Source organism: Scyliorhinus torazame, chromosome 10 (genome assembly GCF_047496885.1).
Source record: "Scyliorhinus torazame isolate Kashiwa2021f chromosome 10, sScyTor2.1, whole genome shotgun sequence".
NCBI classification, from domain to species: domain Eukaryota; kingdom Metazoa; phylum Chordata; class Chondrichthyes; order Carcharhiniformes; family Scyliorhinidae; genus Scyliorhinus; species Scyliorhinus torazame.
The window spans coordinates 144011742-144033148 of NC_092716.1; the positions used below are offsets into that span (position 1 = coordinate 144011742).

The following is a 21407-nucleotide window of genomic DNA, read 5'->3' on the forward strand; positions in this document are numbered from 1 at the left end:
CTAGATTCCCCAATGAGGAATCTAGTCCTTGTTGCACCTAGTCTTTCCAGCCCTGATAGAATTTTATACGTCACAATAAGATCTTTTCTCATCCTTCAAAACTCTAGTGAATACAGGCCCAATCTTTCCTCAAATAACAGTCCTGCCAACCCCGGTATCAGCCTAATGAATCTCCACTTCACTCCCTCTATGGCAAGTTCTTAGATAGGGAGACCAAAACTGCATGTAATAATCCAGGTGTGGTCTCACCAAGGCCCTGTATAACTGCAGTAAGACATCCGTACTTCTGAACTCAAATTCTCTTGCAATGAAGAATAATATACTATTTGCTTTCCAAACTACTTGCTGCATCTGCCTCTCCACTTTCATTGACTGGTGTACAAGGACACCCAGATCCCTTTGTACATCTACTTCCCAATATATCACCATTTAAATAATACTCTGTTTAGCACAGGGCTAAATCGCTGGCTTTGAAAGCAGACCAAAGCAGGCCAGCAGCACGATTCAATTCCCGTAACAGCCTCCCCAAACAGGCGCCGGAATGTGGCGACTAGGGGCTTTTCACAGTAACTTCATTTGAAGCCTACTTGTGACAATAAGCGATTTTCATTTCATTTCATTTTCATACTCTTCCTTTCTGTTTTGCACACCGAAGTGTATAACTTCACATTTAGCCGCATTTTACTGCATCCGCCATGTGATTTCCCACTCACTCAATTTGTTTAAATTATTTTGAAGCTTCCTTGCATCCTCTTCACAACTCCCAATTATGCCCAGTTTTGTGTCATCCACAAACTTGTAAATGTTACATCTGGTTCCCTCAACTGAATTTATATATATTGTGACAGTTGTGTCCCAAGGACTAATCCATGTGGTACACCACTAGTCATTGATCGCCACTCAGAAAAAGATCCATTTATTCCCACCCTCCTTACCCTTTCTGTCAACCAGTTCTTGATCCATGTCAATACATTGGCCCTATCCCATGTGCTTTAATTTTGCCCACTAACCTCTTCTGAGGAATCTTATCAAAAGCCTTCTGTAAGTCCAAATACACCACATCCACTGATTTTCCCTTATCTATTCTTCTAGTTACATCCTCAAAAAACTCCAGTAAATTTGTTAAGCACGATTTGCCTTTCATTACCCAAGGTGGCTTTGTCCAATCCTTTTAATGTTTTTCAAATCTTCTGCTATCACCTATTTTATAAAAGTCTGTAGCATCTTCATCTCTTCTAATGTCAGGCTAATTGGTCTGTAATTCTCCCTTTTTCTCTTTCTCCTTTTTAAATGATGGGGTTACATATGCCACCCTCTAATCTGTAGGAACTACTCCAGTGTCTATAAAATTTTGGAAGATGCCTACTACTGCATCCAATATTTCCAGGAACAATTCCTTTAATACTCTGGGGCATGTAAATTATCAGGCCCTGGTGATTTGTCAAACCTGTCTAGAAAGTGTCAAAGCTGCTAAGGACCTGCCCAAAGATATTAGGTGAATTGACATGTAGGGGTAAGGGCAAAGGGAATGGGTGGGGAGTATGGATTGGCAGGAGTTGGCACGAAGATGACATATGGGTATTGGGCAATGGGAGGTGGTAGAGGCGGATGGATTTGAATAAGGTGTATGAAGATCCATGGAGGATGGGTTGGGGCATGAGCTGGTACAGATTGACATGGTGAATGAGGGGGGTGAGGAGGCTGAGGGATATACGGCTGTTTTTTGTTTTGTTATTTATTTATTTAAACAGGTGCCAGGGCACCAAGTCTGCCTCTGCGCCTCGCAGCTTCCCCGTTTGTTCCAGGATCGCCTGTTCCGACTCCCATTTCAAACATGTCTCCAACCAGACTGAAAATCTGATCTGCCAGCAGACCATTTTAAACGTCCAGTTCACTGAACCAGAAAATCTTCCGACTTGGTGAATCTGACTCGGGGATGAAAAATTGGGCATCAGTCTCAGTTGGTACATTTTGGTCGGGAGCAGAAGGAGGCCGTATCCTTCTTGGAAAAATATTATCTAAATGGAACAAAATTACAGCGGTATTAGGGAGTACAGATACACAAACTACTAAAACCAGCAATGAAGGTTAACTGCGGTCCATTTCTAGAGGAATAGAAATGAGCACACTCCCTCCCTGCAATGCTTTTTTTCATGTCTCAGGGCAATGTATCTGCAATGTTTGGCATGGAAGCAAGGAGGCAGGAAGAAACAGCAAGCACTATATCTCCAGCAGGAGCCGACAGAAGAACAGAATTGAAAAGCTTCTCTCAAACCTTGCTTAGGTCACACTTGGGTATCACAAACTGGTCTGGATATTACAATGAGGATAAACAGGTCCTGGACTAAACGGAGGAGGAATAAATATGAGAATAATACCAGTACTGAGAGGATGTATATATCAGCAAAGTGTGCTGATTGGGACATTTTCTCCAGAATAAACTGCTCATGGTCTTGAAGATGAGAAAGATTCGGACCAGAACTAGCAGTTCAAAATTGGGCGGCCATGGGGCACTGTGAGCCATCAGCAACAGCAGAATTGTGTACAACCACAATCTGTAACCTCATGGCTCAATGCATCCCTCATTCTCACTGCCATTAAGTCAGGGGGACATCGATAGTTTTATGAAGAATGCAGGGCAGTATGCCAGGAGCAATATCAGGCATACTTGAAAATAAGATGCTAGGGCAGCACAGTGGCACAGTGCTTAGCATTGCTGCCTCACGGCGCTGAGGTCCCAGGTTCTATCCCGGCTCTGGGTCACTGTTTGTGTGGAGTTTGCACATTCTTCCTGTGTTTGCGTGGGTTCCGCCCCCACAACCCAAAGATGTGCAGAGTAGGTGGATTGGCCACGCTAAATTGCCCCTTAATTGGTAAAAATGAATTAGGTACACTAAATTTATTATAAAAAAGAAAATAAGGTGCTAACCTGGTGAAGCTCAAGAAAGGGCTAAGTGCACATTAAACAGAGGAAACAGCAAGCTTCAGATAGATAAATTATATCCAACTAACACATCAGATAAGCTTTACAATTCTGCTACACCCAATTGTGAATGGTAGTGGGCAATTAAACAATTACTACGAGGAGGTGGCTCCACAAATATATCTGTTATAACCTGTCAGATTATTATTGGCTAGGGACTAATGGCAATCCCACAATCCTTATGTATATATATATATGTATATATATGTATGTAATTGTAAAAAAGTTATTTCTTTTCCATTCTACAAACTTGTGCTGGATTCTTCGTGGCCCTCACAAAATTGTCGTTGAGTGTCTTTAAGACAGAAGTTGATAAATTCTTGATTTCTCGAGGAATTAAGGGCTATGGAGAGAGAGCGGGTAAATGGAGTTGAAATCAGCAATGATTAAATGGTGGAGTGGACTCGATGGGCCGAATAGCCTTACTTCCGCTCCTATGTCTTATGGTCTTATAATATAAGCTAACACACCGTACGCCTTCTTAACAACCCTCTGAACCTGGGTGGCAACTTTCAGGGATCTATGTACATGGACACCGAGATCTCTCTGCTCATCCACACTGCCAAGAATCTTACCATTAGTCCAGTACTCTGTCTTCCTGTTATTCCTTCCAAAATGAATCACCTCACACTTTTCTGCATTAAACTCCATTTGCCACCTCTCAGCCCAACGCTGCAGCTTATCTATGTCCCTCTGTAACTTGTAACATCCTTCCGCACTGTCCACAACTCCACTGACTTTAGTGTCATCTGCAAATTTACTCACCCATCCTTCTACGCCCTCCTCCAGGTCATTTATAAAAATGACAAACAGCAGTGGCCCCAAAACAGATCCTTGTGGTACACCACTAGTAACTGGACTCCAGTCTGAACATTTCCCATCAACCTTCTTCCAGCTAGCCAATTTCTGATCCAAACTGCGAAATCACCCTGAATCCCATGCCTCCGTATTTTCTGCAGTAGCCTACCGTGGGGAACCTTATCAAACGCCTTACTGAAATCCATATACACCACATCAACTGCTTTACCCTCATCCACCTGTTTGGTCACCTTCTCAAAGAACTCAATAAGGTTTGTGAGGCACGACCTACTCTTCACAAAACCGTGTTGACTATCTCTAATCAAATTATTCGTTTCCAGATGATTATACATCCTATCTCTTATAAACCTTTCCAATATTTTGCCCACAACAGAAGTAAGGCTCACTGGTCTATAGTTACCGGGGTTGTCTCTACTCCCCTTCTTGAACAAGGGGACAACATTTGCTATCCTCCAGTCTTCTGGCACTATTCCTGTAGACAAAGATGACTTAAAGATCAAAGCCAAAGGCTCAGCAATCTCCTCCCTAGCTTCCCAGAGAATCCTAGGATAAATCCCATCCGGCCCAGGGGACTTATCTATTTTCACCCTTTCCAGAATTGCTAACACCTCCTCCTTATGAACCTCAAGCCCTTCTAGTCTAGTAGCCTGAATCTCAGTATGCTCCTCAACAACATTGTCTTTTTCTTGTGTGAATACTACCAACAAATATTCATTTAGCACCTCTCCCATCTCCTCGGGCTCCAAGCACAACTTCCCACTACTGTCCTTGACTGACCCTACTCTTACCCTAGTCATTCGTTTATTCCTGACATATCTACAGAAAGCTTTAGGGTTATCCTTGATCCTGCCTGCCAAAGACTTCTCATGTTCCCTCCTGGCACTTCTTAGCTCTCTCTCTTTAGTCCTTCCTAGCTAACTTGTAACTCTCGAGCGCCCTAACTGAACCTTCATGTCTCATCTTTACATAAGCCTCCTTCTTCCTCTTGACAAGTGTTTTGACTGCTTTAGTAAACCACGGTTCCCTTGCTCGACCACTTCCTCCCTGCCTGACAGGTACATACTTATCAGGGACACGCAGTAGCTGTTCCTTGAACAAGCTCCACATTTCCATTGTGCCCAACCCCTGCAGTTTTCCTCTCCATCTGATGCAACCTAAGTCTTGCCTCATAGCATCATAATTGCCTTTCCCCCAGATATAACTCTTGCCCTGCGGAATATACCTATCCCTTTCCATCACTAAAGTAAACGTAATTGAATTGTGGTCACTATCACCAAAGTGCTCACCTACCTCCAAATCTAACACCTGTCCTGGTTCATTACCCAGTACTAAATCCAATATGGCCTCGCCTCTCGTTGGCCTATCTACATACTGTGTCAGGAAACCCTCCTGCAAACGTTGGACAAAAACGGACCCATCTAAAGTACTCGAACTATAGCGTTTCCAGTCAATATGTGGAAAGTTAAAGTCCCCCATAATAACTACCCTGTTGCTTTCGCTCCTATCAAGAATCATCTTTGCAATCCTTTCCTCTACATCTCTGGAACTTTTCAGAGGCCTATAGAAAACCCCTAACAGGGTGACCTCTCCTTTCCTGTTTCTAACCTCAGTCCATACTACCTCAGTAGACGAGTCCTCATCAAATGTCCTTTCTGCCACCGTAATACTGTCCTTGACTAACAATGCCACCTCTCCCCCTCTTTTACCACCTTCCCTGAGCTTACTGAAATATCTAAACCCCGGCACCTGCAACACCGTCCCTGTCCCTGCTCTATCCATGTCTCCGAAATGGCCACAACATCGAAGTCCCAGGTACCAACCCATGCCGCAGGTTCACCCACCTTATTCCGGATGCTCCTGGCATTGAAGACGACACACTTTAAACCACCTTCCTGCCTGCCGGTACACTCCTGCAACTTTGAAACCTTACTCATGACCTCACTACTCTCAACCTCCTGTATATTGGAGCTACAATTCAGGTTCCCAAGCCCCTGCTGAACTAGTTTAAACCCTCCCGAAGAGCATTAGCAAATTTCCCCCCCAGGATATTAGTACCCCTCTGGGCCAGGTGTAGACCATCCCGTTTGTAGATGTCCCACTGACCCCAGAATGAGCCCCAATTATCCAGAAATCTGAAACCCTCCCTCCTGCACCATCCCTGTAGCCACGTGTTCAACTCCTCTCTCTCCCTATTCCTCGTCTCGCTATCAAGTGGCACGGGTAACAACCCAGAGATAATAACTCTGTTTGTCCTAGATCTAAGTTTCCACCCTAGCTCCCTAAATTCCTGCCTTACATCCCTATCCCTTTTCCTACCTATGTCATTGGTACCTATGTGGACCACGACTTGGAGCTGCTCCCCCTCCCCCTTAAGGATCCCGAAAACGCGATCCGAAACATCACGCACCCTGGCACTTGGGAGGCAACACACCAACCGCGAGTCTCTCTCATTCCCACAGAATCTATCTATCCCCCTAACTATGGAGTCTCCAACGACTAATGCTCTAATTCTCTCCCCCCTTCCCTTCTGAGCAACAGGGACAGGCTCAGTTCCAGAGACCTGTACCCCATGGCTTACCACTGGTAGGTTGTCGTCCCCAACAGTATCCAAAGCGGTATACTTGTTACTAAGTGGAACGACCACAGGGGATCCCTGTACTGACTGCTTCCTCCCAGACCCTCTCACCGTCACCCATCTATCTTTATTCTTCGGAGTAACTACATCCCTGAAGCTTCTTTCTATGACCACCTCTGCCTCCCGAATGATCCGAAGTTCATCCATCTCCAGCTCCAGTTCCCTAACGCGGTTTCTGAGGAGGTGGAGATGGGTGAGCGTCCCACAGATGAAATCAGCAGGGACACTGACGGTGTCCCTCACCTCAAACATTCTGCAGGAGGAAGATTGCACTACCTTCCCTGCCATACCCTCTAGATAAAAAATGAAAAAGAAAGAAAGAGCTTACCTGCTATTCACTCCCCTTCTCAGCAAGCACTCACTCAGCAACCTCTGCGCCCCGCACGATAACACCTGAGGGAAAATAAAATAAAAACTACTTACCAGACACCAGCCAATCCCTTACCTGCAGGCTATGATGTCACGGTTCAACTTCTTTCTACTTCTACCTGCCCTCGAGCCTTCCTCTTGATCTTTACAGCGGTTGCTTTTTTTTGGTTAGAGGATGGGGTAGGGAGGGAAACATTGAAGAAGTGTTTCGGGTCTAAGTGTCACTTGACAACAGCTCCTCCACAAACCACCTTCAAGTTAGGGTGAGCACAACGGATGTATGCAAATTTCCCCCATAACAGCCGATCAGCAGCTCCGCTCTACTGCCCTCTGCTGGATGCTTGTCTTCACTTGAACAGCTAGGGTCTCTTGCACAGGTACACCTCCAAGTTAGGGTGACCACAATGGACGTATGCAAATTTCCCCCGCAACAGCCAATCAGCAGCTCCGCTCTACTGCCCTCTGCTGGATGAATATTTCATCTTCTCTCCCCTTATTGCTTTTTTAGATGTCCTCTGCTCGCTTTGAAATGATTGCTAATCTTCTGGCTTCCCACTAATACTCGCCACTTTGTATGCTTTTCCTTTTGCTTTTGTGCTGTCCTTGACTTCCCTCGTCAACCATGGATGCCTTGTCCTCCCCTTAACTTGTTTCTTCTTCCTTGGGATGAATTTCTGCTGTGCCTCCCGAATAACCCCCAAAAACTCCTCCCATTGCTGTTCCCCTGCTAGTCTCCTTTTCCAATCAACTCTGGCCAGCTCCTCCCACATGTCTTTGTAGTTACCCTTATTTAATTGTAATACCTTTACATCTGACTCCAGCTTCCCCCCCTCAAACTCAGGGGAACTCAAACTCATAGAATTCAGGGTGAATTCTATCATATTGTGGTCACTGCTCCCTAAGGGGTCCTTCACCTTAAGATCCTTAATGAAGTCTGCCTCATCACACATCACCAAATCCAGAATTGCCTGTTCCCTAGTGTCTCTACTACAAGCTGCTTCAAAAAAACATCTCTTAAACATGCCACAAATTCCTTTACTTGGGATCCACTACCAACTTGATTCTCCCAGTCCACGTGCATATTGAAGTCGCCCATGATTATTGTGATATTGCCTTTTTTTACGTGCTTTCTCTATCTCCTGATTTATTTTCTGCCCCACATCCTGACTACTGCTGGGGGGCCTGCACATAACTCCCATCAGGGTCTTTTTATCTTTGCGATTCCTCAACTCTACCCACAGAGATTCTATGTCTTCTGATCCTATATCGCTTCTTGTTATCGATTTAACTTCATTCCTAATTAACAATGAAACCCCGCCCCGTTTGCCCATCTGCCTGTCCTTTCGATGGGACACATATCCTTGTATATTTAGATCCCAGCCCTGATACCCTTTCAGCCACGTCTCTGTGATGCCCACAACATCGTACTGGCCAATTTCAAGGTACGCAACAAGCTCATTTACCTTGTTCTGTATACTGCACACATTAAGATACAATACCCTCAGTCCTGCATTGACCATCTCCCTTCTCACACTTGTCACCTTTTTTGCTCTGCCTGAGGGTGATGTTCTATTATTTTTGTTCTCTATTTCCCCTTCAGTTATGACACCTTCGAAGCTAACGCTCTGGTTCTCACCCCCCTGCCACATTCGTTTAAATCCTCCCGAGTGACACTAGTCAACTTCCCAGCCAGGATATTGGTGCTCCTCGAGTTTAGATGCAACCCGTCCTTCTTGTACAGGTCGCACCTGCCCCAGAAGAGATCCCAATGGCCCAGAAATTTGAAACCCTCCCTCCTACACCACTGGTTTAGCCACGTGTTGAGCTGCACTATCCTCCTATTTCTAGCCTCACTGGCAAAGGGAGTAATCCTGAGATTACAACCCTAGAGGTCCTGCTTCTTAGCTTACTGCCTAACTCCCTGAACTCATCACTCTGCCTGCCTATGTCATTAGTACCTATGTGTACTACGATCTATGGCTGTTCACCCACCCCCTTCAGGATGTCCTGCGTTCGTTCAGAGACATCCTTGCCCCTGGCACCAGGGAGGCAACACACCATATTGGAGTCTCTTTCACTTCCACAGAAGCGCCTATCTGTGCCCACACCATAGAGTCTCCTATAACTATCGCTCTCCTGCACTTTGCCCTCCCCTGCTGAGCAACAGAGCCAGGTGTGGTGCCACTGTTCTGGCTGCTGTTGTTTTCCACTGATAGGCTATTCCCTCCCAACAGTATCCAAAACGATATACCTGTTAGAGAGGGGGACAGCCTCAGAGGATTCCTGCATTGACTGCCTGCCCTTTCTAGTGGTCACGCATCTGTCTGCCTGCACCTTGGGTGTGCCCACATTTCTATAACTCCTAACTATGACGCTTTCTGCTAGTGCATCCAACTGAACTACACGGTCTGTGAGGAGCTGCCATTGGTCACACTTGCTGCAGATGTAGTTGACCGGAACGCTAGAAGCATCACAGGTCTGCCACATCTCACAGTTGGAGCACTACACCCCGCTGAATGACATTTAAGCACGAGTTAATTATTTTGAAATAAACACTTGAATGATTGTTAGATTAAGTTACAATTAACTATATGGCCCTGACGCTAGATTTTTACTGTAAAATTAAGTGCTAATATCTCTGCCCTCAGGTTTAGTTACTCCACTATCTAGTTAATCAATTAGATTTGTTTTGCAATGTTACTTTTTTTTCATTTTAATAGATAACCCCTTCCATCCAAAAGCGTCTCCCCGCACCCCTGCTGTACCTTGGGCGGGGTGGCGTCCGGATTGATGCCAGTGGCTGCCAGATGTTCCTCCCCAAAGGGAGCCTTCTCCAGAACCAATGGATGAGGAACCATGTCAGTGTTGGGCTTGTGGGCGCCAACCCCGTCCTGGACGCCGGTCCTGGGGATGCCAGAGGTGCCGTTGTTCTGACAGAAACTGGGGCCAGCCCAGGGATGAACCTGCGGGGAATACTCCTGAGGATGTGGAGACGGAGGTCAACTGCCTGCAGCTGCATTGTGTGGCAGCTCCGCGAATGGCCCCTATTAAGGTGACGGTATGGGTCATTGGTCATCTGCTTGAGATGGAATTGGACATTGGCGCAGCGGTCTCCATGATTGCCCAGACGACATTCGACCACATCAAGCAGGGTATACAGGCCCTCACATTGACCGGTACACAGGCCAGGTTGGCCACCTATACGGGGGAACCATTGGATATTGCTGGAACAATGGTGACCCCTGTTGCTTATGGACACCAGGAGGGGCGTTTCCCACTTCTCGTGGTGCGTGGCCACGGGCCCAGCCTGTTGGGTTGGGACTGGTTGCACCATTTGCGGCTGCAGTGGCAGCACATCCTTCAAACATGTTCTGGAGGGTCAACGGAGGTACTAGGACAGTACCCAGATGTATTCCAGCCCTGTTTGGCGAAGATAAAAGGGACCGTATCCCATATCCAGGTTGAACCGGGAGCCACACCGCGCTATTTCTGGGCGCGCCCGGTGCCTTACACCTTGCTCGAGAAGGTAGAAGCGGAGCACACTCGTTTGGAGTCCTTGGTTATTATCAGGCCCGTCCGTTTCGCCGACTGGGCAGCGTCAGTTGTACCGGTAATGAAGCCAGATGCCACGGGTCGCTTGTGTGGCGACTATAAACTTACAGTGAATACGGCTTCCCGGCTCGACCGATATCCAATGTCCCACATAGTAGGTCTCTACTTAAAGCTTGAAGGTGGACTCTCGTTCACAAAATTGGATATGAGTCACGCTGACCTAGAGTTGAGCTGGACCCTGCCTCCTGACCATATGTAACTATTAATACACACAGGAGTGTTGGAGGGCATTTTGTGATACTGGACTGTGATATAAATTATAGGTGGCCCTGTAACTACATTTGTGCTCCTATATTACTTTTGAATAGTTCTGATGAGAGAAAAGGTATTCATTGGCTTAGATGCCTGCTTAGAAGAGGCAATTTGCAGAAATAGATTGTAAAAAAGGGCTGTTAGCTATTCTTGCAATACGAAGGACACAAAATGGCTGAACTTAAGCTATTTCATGAGAACCAACCATGGGTATGTATAGGGAGTATCCGAACTGCCGTGATAACAGCTTCACAGAACAAGACATGCAATGTATCCTTGATAAAGCTCAAGGTCCACAGCTGTAGACAGGACATATCTTCTGTTAGTTTTGAATGACTTCTGTATGAAGTTAGGGGCGGGTAAGACAACACCCACTTTAACCATATATGTGAGAACTGGGATGCTAGGAAAATTGATTGACTGCGTGTAAAGAAGTGTAACGCGAATATAGTTGATTGATTGTATGTAAATAAGAATCCGCCCCTTGAATCTGTATGTTAACCCGTGTGAGCTTTAGCTCAAGTGAGAGAAGGTGCTGTCACAGGCTGAGACCTTCCCTCCCAGAATTCTGACAAAATAAATTGCTTTTTTTTACTTATACTCAGGCCATCGTGTGAATATTTTCACCCCTAACAGGGGCCTGTATGGGTACACAGGGTTGTCCTTTGGAGTATCCGATGCCTGCGCTATCTTTCAACGCGTCGTGGAGGGCATCTTTCGAGATTTACCATGTGTCGCTGTTTACTTAGATGACGTTTTGATTACGGGAACTTCGGAGCAGGAACATTTGGAGGCAGTCCTTGGACGCTATTCAGAGGCTGGAGTGCGTTTCATCGTACAAAGTGCGTCTTTCAGGCGAAGGAAGTAGTCTACCTAGGTTATTGGGTGGACCGCGAAGGTTTGCAATCCATCGCAGAGAAGGTGTGCACAATCCAACAGGCCCTCGCCTGAACTAACTCTTTGCATCATAGTTCTTTTCTCGGCCTTGTAAACTATTACAGGAAGTTCCTCCCCAACCTGGCAACTACGCTGGCCCAGTTGCACCTTTTGTTGAAGAAGAATCACACCTGGGGTTGGGATCAGCCGCAAGAAAGCGCTTTCCGGCATGTGAAACAGCAATTGTCGTCGCCCGGGTTACTAACCCACTATGATCCTGAAAAGCCTTTGCTCATCACGTGTGATGCATCCCCATATGGTATTGGGGCCATCCTGTCTCACAAGATGGAGAATGGAGCCGAGTGGCTAATCGCTTTCGCCTCCCGCACATTGACTGCAGCGGAAAAGAAGTATGCTCAGATCGAGAAGGGGGGCCTGGCGGTGGTCTTTGCAGTGAAACATTTCCACCAGTATGTTTACAGCCGCCAGTTCACTATCGCGACTGATCATCGGCCTCTGCTTGGAGTTTTCCAAGAGGATAAGCCAATTCCGCCCATTGCTTCTGAACGGATCCAGTGCTGGGTTTTGCTGCTCACTGCCCACAAGTATTCTCTAGAGCATAAGCCAGGGACTCAGATAACGAATGCCGATGCACTGAGCCAATTGCCTTTGTCGAACAGCCCCATGTCGACCCCCACGACAGGTGAGGAGATTGCAACCCTAAATTTTATGAACTCGTTGCCTGTCATGGCATCGCAGATCCTTGAGTGGACCCAGATGGATCCAGTCCTGTCAAAAGTTCAGCACATAGTCCTGTATGGTGGACAACGTAGGCAGCTCCCAGGCAAGTTTGGGGGCATTTTCCTCCAAGCTGTCAGAATTTAGCGTGGAAGGCGGTATCCTCTTGTGGGGGTTGCGTGTAGTCGTATCAGAAAAAGGACAGGAGCTGATACCAAAGGACTTGCACAATGGCCATCCGGGTGTGACCAAAATGAAAATGTTGCCCCGGAGTTATGTCTGCTGGGCAGGCCTCGACGCTGACATTGAGAAGGTGGCCCAAAACTGCTTCATTTGCCAGGAGCATCAGAATTCTCCGCCGGCCACGCCCCTCCATCATTGGCAATGACAAGGACGGCCTTGGGCACGCTTGCATGCGGATTTCACCGGCACTTTTCAAGGATCCATGTTCCTTTTATTAATTGATGCCCAATCTAAATGGCTAGAGGTGCATAAGATGGTAGGCACAACGTCCTGCGCAACGATCGAGAGGACGCGTTTGGCTTCAGCACGCATGACCTCCCCGAGGTGCTCGTCATGGACAATGGCACTCCTTTCACAAGTGAAGAGTTTGCGAGGTTCATGAAGATGAACGACATACGCCATATCCCCACCGCTCCATACCACCCGGGTTCTAATGGGTTGGCAGAGGGTGCAGGGCAGACGTTCAAACCGGGCCTAAAGAAACAGTCTTCGGGGTCTAAGGACACAAGACTGGCTCGTTTTATATTTTCGTATAGGACCACTCTACATGCGGTGACTGGGATAGCTCCCCAGAACTCCTAATGGGCCGGAGACTTCGCACCCGCCTTGGCATGGTTTTCCCGGACATTGCCGCAAACGTACGCCGCACTCAAGAACGGCAGGGCATGGCCTTTCTCAGTGTGGTGGTATGTATTAGGGGTCATGTGGGACTGTGAAGCCATGATGCTATTGGCTGACAGATCCCGGGTCCTGGTTGGCTGCTGACTCCTGGCTCCGCCCTGAAGGCGGAGTATAAGAACCCGAGCTTCTCCCCGCCGCTTCATTCTGTTGCTGAACTGCTGGGGACAAGTCTCGCTTAATAAAGCCTGAATCGACTTCATCACTTCTCGTCTCTCTCGTAAGTCATTGTGCGCTACACTCAGCATCGGCCGATTCGGCAGTTTGCGCCTGGTTACCCAGTGTTCATTTAACATTTTGCTGGTAATGTCCACTGGGTCCCTGGCGTTGCCTTCGAGTGTGGGGTGGGGGGTGGACAGGCGTTGGGTTGGGCTTGGGCCAGGGACCACGGTTCAGCCAGCGCTCACCGCTCCGATGTCCCACCTCCACCACCCAGGGATTGGATGGGACCGTGTCATGAGATGGCCAGCTTGCATGCAGGGTTCACCCAGATGGATGGTGGGAATTGCTATGGGCAGGGGTCAGACACAGTCAAACAATGCGGAGCACCAGAGCTTATCCCAGAGTGGCTTGACATCTTCCTCCATCCTATGGACCTTACCCGCTGTGACTGTCAACACAGGACCCACACCACATAGTGAGGCAGGTAGGTATCATGAAATGGGTTTTCGGGAGGCTGGCAAGCGTGGGATGCAGTGTCCGTGCCCTTGGTTAGTCCCCCCCCCCCCCCCAAGTCAGTGAACCTGGAGTCGATCGGAGCGTCTTGTGCGTGTCGGCCCTGACGCACACGTTGCACTGCCTGGGCACCATTGTCATGTGAGAGTCCCTTTAAGAAAAGTATGTTTTATCAAATGGCTGCAGTGATGTCATTGTTTGGGTGGAGCTGGGCTGTGATTCTGTCTTTTATTTTCATTTTGAGCTGGAAACAGCTTTGTGGCTCTTGAGTTTTTTTGTTTCGTTTTCAGTTGGGAGCTGCATTCAAACAAGGTGGTGTATTTTTGGTCTCTCTCTCCCTGCATGCTAAAGAATGCTCCAGACCACTTGGTAACTTCAAAGTAATACCTGTTTTCTGTAAGGAATTCAAACCTACTGTTTTGGTAGAAAAGGGGTGTTTGGCTTATGGATTGTTGTTCGGAAAGTTATTAAGGGTTACCTATTGAGTACTGTATCTTTGGGGGGGTATTTCTGTTGGTAGTTGATAAGATGTTTACTGTGTGTTTATAAAATGTTAACTGAATTCATAGAATAAACATAGTTTTATTTTAAAATACTTAAATACTTAAGATCTCTGTTTCATAACACCTGGAAAGTAGGCCCTTGTGCTCCTGGTAACCAAAATCTATTAAACGTTATAGGTCAGGTAAACTCAATGATATAATTTGGAGTTTTCTAATCCCTGGCCCATAATAAATTGGGGGTTCGTCCGGGATAAAAGTCTATCTTTCGTGATGGGGTTGGCTTAGTCAATTTAAAGACAGTGAGGGATGAGCATATTTGTGTTTGCTTTTCAGGTGTGGAATTCCAGATTAAGTAGGGAGTGTGTTGTGGACAATGGCTCTTTCAGAGGCTTGGAGGTTTTGGGGAGTGGAGAAGGTCACACGCAGTACCTTATGAACAGGGACTAAAAAAAGGCTTTTAGATTTGGCAAAAACATTGCAGTTAACGTTACCTGACAGCATACGAAAAGAAGAGGTACTTACGGCAGTAGCTGAGCATTTAAAATTGCCTGAGATACAATCAGACTCATTGGAAATGGCAAAACTTCAGTTACAGATCAAGCAACTTGAACATGAAAAAGAATTAAAGCAGCTTGAGTACGAAATGAGGGAAAAAAAGAGAGATAGGGAGATACAAATCAAGGAAAACGAAAAAGAGAAAGAGATAGAGTGGACAAAGAAAAAGAGAAAGAGAGGAATGGGAAAAAGAGAGTTTGAACTTCAGAAAATGGCCATGAAACAGCAGTCAGTTAACATTGGCGGATGTAAAGAAAAAGGTACGGTCTGAAGAGAGTGATGAGGATAATGAGCATGAGTGTCCTAGTCGAAGGCTTGGTGGGGATCTAGTTAAATATGTCCAAGAATTGCCAAGTTTGATAAGGAGGTAGAAGCCTTTTTCATTTCATTTGAGAAGGTAGCTAAACAAATGAAATGGCCACAGGACATGTGGGTATTACTGATTCAAACAGAGCTGGTAGGTAGAGCTAGTGAAGTGTTTGCATCACTATAAGATGAGGTATCTGGGACGCATGAGGAGGTGGAAAAAATCCATCTTAGGTGCACATGAACTAGTGCCTGAAGCCTACAGACAAAGGTTCAGAAATTTAAGGAAAGAACCTGGTCAAACATACATGGAGTTTGAAAGGATCAAACAGAGTAATTTTGATAGGTGGATAAGGGCTTTGAAAATAGACCAAACTTATAAAGCTCTCAGAGAAATTATACTTTTGCAAGAGTTTAAAAATGTAATTCCTGATGTAGTGAGAACTCTTGTGGAAGAACAGAGGGTTAAAACTGTGAGATTAGCAGCTGAAATGGCAGATGATTATGAATAAGTTCATAAATCAAAGTTTGGTTTCCGACATCAGTTTCATCCTGTGAGGGATAGAAACTGGGGAAAAGAGAAATACTCAAGTGGTAAAGGTAAAGGGGATCTGATGGGAGGTAATAAGGAGAGAGTACCTCAGATTAAAAAGGAAATCCAGGCGGGTGGAAGAGAAATGAAAAGTTTCAAATGTTTTCACTGTAATAAACTAGGCCATGTAAAGTCACAGTGTTGGTTGTTGAAGAAAAGCATTGGGAAAAGCCAGTGGGAATTGTTAAAGTGGCAAAGGAAAGCCCAAGTGAAGCAAAGGAGGTGCAAAAGATTGTACAGCCTGATCAAGAGGTGATTGATAAGAAGATGCCAGATCTCTTTAAAGAATTTACTTGTGTGGGTAAAGTTTACTCATGTGTACCAGGAGGAGTAGGTAAAGAAGTCACAATTTTAAGAGATACAGGAGCTAGTCAATCTTTGATGGTAAGAGATGAGGAGTTATGTAGTTTGGGAGGAACATTGCCAGAAAAGGTGGTAATATGTGGAATTCAGGGTGAGAAGAGTAGTGTTCCATTATATAAGGTAAGGTTGGAAAGTCCAGTGAAGAGTGGTGAAGTGGTAGTAGGAGTAATAGAGAAACTATCTTGTCCAGGAATACAGTTTGTCTTGGGTAATGATATAACTGGATCACAGGTGGGAATGATGCCTACTGTGGTTGATAAGCCAGTGGAAAATCAGACAACTGAAGTGTTGACGGACGAATATCCTGGGATTTTGTCCGGATTGTGTAGTAACAAGGTCACAAAGTCACAGGTTAAGACAAGAGGAGAAATCAAAGAGTGAAGATAAAATTGAAGTTCAATTATCAGAAACGATTTTTGATCAGATGGTTGGAAAAGAACAAGAATAGGTGGAGGATGAGGCGGGTATTTTCAGTTCAGGAAAATTGGCGGAGTTACAACAGAAAGATATACAAATAAAATGGATGTATCAGAATGCATACACGGAAGAGGAATCTGAGTGTAAACCAGAATGTTACGTGCCACCGTAAAAGTAATGTCTTGATGAGAAAATGGAGACCTTTACACATGCAGGCGGATGAAAAGTGGGCAGAAGTTCATCAAGTTGTATTACCGGTAGGGTATAGAAAGGAGATGTTGCGAGTGGCATATGAGGTACCAGTAGGGGGTCATTTGGGAGTAAGGAAAACTCAAGCTAAAATACAGAAACATTTTTATTAGCCTGGACTACATAAAGATGTAGTTACATTTTGTCGATCATGTCACACATGTCAAGTGATAGGGAAACCTCAAGCAGTGATAAAACCAGCACCCTTAATATCCATTCCAGCATTTGAGGAACATTTTACAAGGGTCTCAATTGATTGCGTAGGATCGCTTCCTAAAATGAAAAGTGGGAATCAATATCTTTTGACTATAATGGATGTGTCTACTAGGTTTCCAGAGGACATTTCAGTACGCAATATTACAGCTAAAAAGATTGTGGAGGAGTTACTTAAACTCTATACTAGATATGGACTACCCACAGAAATACAATCGGATCAAGGATCAAATTTTACCTCAAGGTTATTCAAAGAAGTTATGGATAGCTTAGGAATAAAACAACTTAAATCCATTGCCTGCCACCCAGAATCGCAGGGAGCGTTTCGCAGGTGGCATCTGACATTAAAGACAATTTTGAGGGCTGATTGTCATGATTATCCAGAGGATTGGGATAAAGGAATTCCATTCATATTGTTTGCAATTAGGGGTTCACCTAATGAGTCAACCTAATTCAGTCCTTTTGAACTAATTTTTGGTCATGAGGTAAGAGGACCACTTAAATTGATTAAGGAAAAATTGGTGAGTGAGCAGTCGGAACTTACATTATTGGATTACATGTCAAATTTTAGGGAACGATTAAATAGAGCAGGGACATTGGCTAGACAACATTTAAAAGTTGCACAACATGTGATGAAACAGGTAGCGGACAAGAAAGCAAAAGTTTGTAGTTTTGCAGGTGGAGATAAAGTTTTAGTATTGTCACCAGTGGCAGGTAAATCTTTAAAAGCAAGGTTTTGTGGACCTTATCAGAGTGAAAGGAAATTAAGTGAGGGGAATTATGTGGTAAGAACGCCGGATAGAAGGAAAACTCACCGAGTGTGTCTTGTGAATATGCTTAAAAGGTACTTTGAAAGGAAAGGAGAGCCAGAGGAGGAGGTTTTAATGATTCTAACTCAAAGTGACGAACCAAATCCAGATGACTTTGAATTTGACATCCCTCAAATTAAATTGGAAAACGAGGATGTTCTTAAAAATTGGGATAAATTGTTGAGTTACCTTCCAGAGGAAAACAAACTGACCGTTAAGAGTTATTGATATCACATGGGCAAATTTGTGGAGATAAGTTGGGAAGTACTAAAATGGCTTTACATGATGTAGATGTGGCTGTACATGATGTAGATGTGGGAAATGCTGTTCCAATCAAACAACATCCATATAGACTTAACCCTTTAAAATTGGCACAGGTTAACAAGGAAATTGAAAGTATGCTTAAAAATGGCATAATTGAAGTGGGTTGCAGCCAATGGAACTCACCCATAATGATGGTACCGAAACCAGACGGTACCGAACGGTTGTGTGTGGACTATCGAAAGGTTAATGCAGTTACAAGAACGGACTCTTACCTTTCCCATGCTTGGAGGATTGCATTGAGAAGGTGGGACAATCAGTTTTTATTTCCAAACTGGAGTTACTTAAAGGTTACTGGCAGGTACCTTTATCCGAAAGGGCGAAGGAGATTTCAGCTTTTGTGACTCCAAATGGTATACACCAATTCAAAGTTATGCCATTTGGCATGAAAAGCACCCCAGCCACATTTCAACAGTTAACTAACAAAGTTGTTTCAGGATTACCCAATTGTGCGGTATACATCGACGATCTGCTAATTTTTAGTCAGTCATGGAAAGAACATTTGAAGCATCTGATGGAGTTATTCGATCGACTTCAGGGGGCGGGTTTGGTGGTAAACCTAGCCAAAAGTGAATTTGGAAAAGCCCAAGTCACTTTCCTTGGCCATACAATTGGACAGGGTCAAATGGTCCCACGAGATGTGAAAACAAATGTTCTTGGGGAGTTTCCAATACCTTCAGCATGAAGGGAAATAATGCGATTTCTTGGCATGAGTGGATTTTACCGGAAATTTGTGCCAAATTTTCGCAATGTGGCATAAAGTAAAATAGGAAAAGATGACATTTGAAACATGAAAGTCTGACAAAACCAGAAGGAATATGAGAAAAAGCAAGCAAAAATCCCACAAAGGGTTAACAGCATTCAGAAAAGAGGGTTTGAAATGCAAATGGAGTTTATTAACTTGAGAAATCTAATGCCGTCCTTTCAAGTTAAAGGAATGCTAGCAAATTAAGTTTTAGTTACATGAAGGAAACAATAGTTCACACTTTCATAGAAGTTAATTATTTTAGTAAGCAGTTGAATAAGAATTGCCAAGATTTTATGTTTGAACTAAGTGACAATAAAGTGTATGAGTAAAATCCTGCTGGCACCAATTTGGAGATAACAAATTCACTAAGGCATAAATTAACATCAAGAAGGAGTCAATAAAACATGACAAGAACAGGAGGTATCACTCCTCTAAGATTTGAAAAACATCAAAGCATTTTTACTAATGCTTATCATTGAAACATCCTCTGGTTAGACACGATGGAAACTAGATGTGTACAATGGACAAATAAAAATTGCATAAATGAGCAGAAGAAATAATTTAAAGGTAATAAAATGTAACCATCATGGCTGTGAGAAGGGTATAAAAAATCCTGAATCACTATCACTCAGCTCTCAAATCGCAGAGCTGCTTTGGTACATGGGACAGATTGAAAACGAGAGCCGAACAGAACAGCGAATAAACTAGGAGAAATCCAACAGATAGAGGAGAATGATTGTCAAGGAGGCCCGGAAGGTCTGATCAACCGGCACGAAGAGTTCAGAGGCAAGATCTTTTTACTTGTAGTAAAGACAGTGATGTTATTTTTTTTTAAGTAAAATAAAGTAAGTTTTAAATTAACCGTAACCTGAAACAGTGGTTATTACAAAATATCGAGATGTCTACTGTACTTTCTTAGCAAAGCGGTACCCAGGATCGAAGCTACTAAGTGGTAAGTAGATAAAATCTTCTTTGAAGATATAGGTTATACCGGGGATAACTTGAAACACTAGTTTGACCTGAATAGACCCTACTTAAGTCTGCAAAGGAGTCAAAGAGTGAAACGCCTTGTGCACCATTTAGAACATCTGATTGACCCTTTTTGGTATAGGGAGAGTTCTAAGAATAGTGGTGATTTAACTTCAGTAGTCGCTCCACTGATGGACTTGCTAAAGAAGCGTAACAAATTTCAGTGGATAGTGGAGTGTCAACAGGCATTTGACGGCCTGAAAGCTGTGTTAACCACTGTTCCTGTGTTGGCCATCCCAAATTACACAAAACCATTCAAAGTGGCTGTTGATGCAAATGATGTGGGCGTGGGTGCGGTGCTCTTAGAAGAAGACGACGAAGGACTAGAGCGGCCTATTAGTTATTTTTCAAAGAAATTAAATAAGCACCAGAAGAAGTATTCAACGATTGAGAAGGAGACTTTGAGCTTGGTGCTGGCTTTGCAACATTTTCAAACTTATATTACCAGCAATTCGTCTGAAACAATTATATATGCTGATCATAATCCATTGACGTTTTTGGAGCGGTTCTGGAATAACAATGCCAGACTGTTTCGATGGAGTTTATTGTTACAGCCATTTCATAAAAAAATAATACATGTAGCAGGATGAGAAAACGTGATAGCCGATGCTTTGTCACGAATGTGATGAAGAGAAGAGGGATTCCAGTTGCAGGAAGAAGAACTAAAATGGACTATGTTATTATAAATGTTTGCGTGTTTTGTTTTGTTAAACAAAAAAGTATATTTCCTGTCAATATTTCTTAAAGGAAAGTGAAAAGGTGAAAAATGAAACCATCTTGAAGTTGATGGTTTATTTATTTTTCTTGGGGGGAGGTGTCATGTGAGGGTCCCTTTCAGAAAAGTGTGTGTTATCAAATGGCTGCAGTGATGTCATTGTTTGGAGCTGGGCTGTGATTCTATCTTTTACTTTCATTTTGAGCTGGAAACAGCTTTGTGGCTCTTGAGTTTTTTTGTTTCATTTTCAGGTGGGAGCTGCATTCAAGCAAGGTGTTGTATTTTTGGTCTCTCTCTCCCTGTATGCTAAAGAATGCTCCAGACCACTTGATAACTTCAAAGTAATACCTGTTTTCTGTAAGGAATTCAAACCTACTGTTTTGGTAGAAAAAGGGTGTTTAGCTTATGGGTGTTGTTAGGAAAGTTATTAATGGTTACCTATAGAGTACTGTATCTTTGGAGGGGTATTTGTGTTGGTAGTTGATAAGATGTTTACTGTGTGTTTATAAAATGTTAATTGAATTCATAGAATAAACATTGGGTTGTTTAAAAATACTTAAGCTATCTATTGCATAACGCCTAGAACATTGGTTCTTTGTGCACTTCATAACCAAAATCGATTAAAAGTTGTAGGTTACACTTTAAACAGCTGATATAAGAGAGATAAAATTCAGGGTAATGCACCCAACATATATGATAACTATTTC

The 21407-nt window shown here is 44.2% G+C and overlaps 1 protein-coding gene across 1 annotated transcript in view; it reads right to left on the bottom strand.

Annotated features, from left to right (window-relative positions):
• Nucleotides 1–1878: 1878 nt before the first annotated feature.
• The window catches only part of LOC140430265 (low choriolytic enzyme-like), a 246281-nt gene continuing 226752 nt past the window's right edge, over nucleotides 1879–21407 (bottom strand). Inside the window, exon 9 of the mRNA XM_072517690.1 lies at nucleotides 1879–2018. Coding sequence (XP_072373791.1) covers nucleotides 1879–2018 — 140 coding nt within the window. The remainder of the gene's footprint in view (nucleotides 2019–21407) is intronic.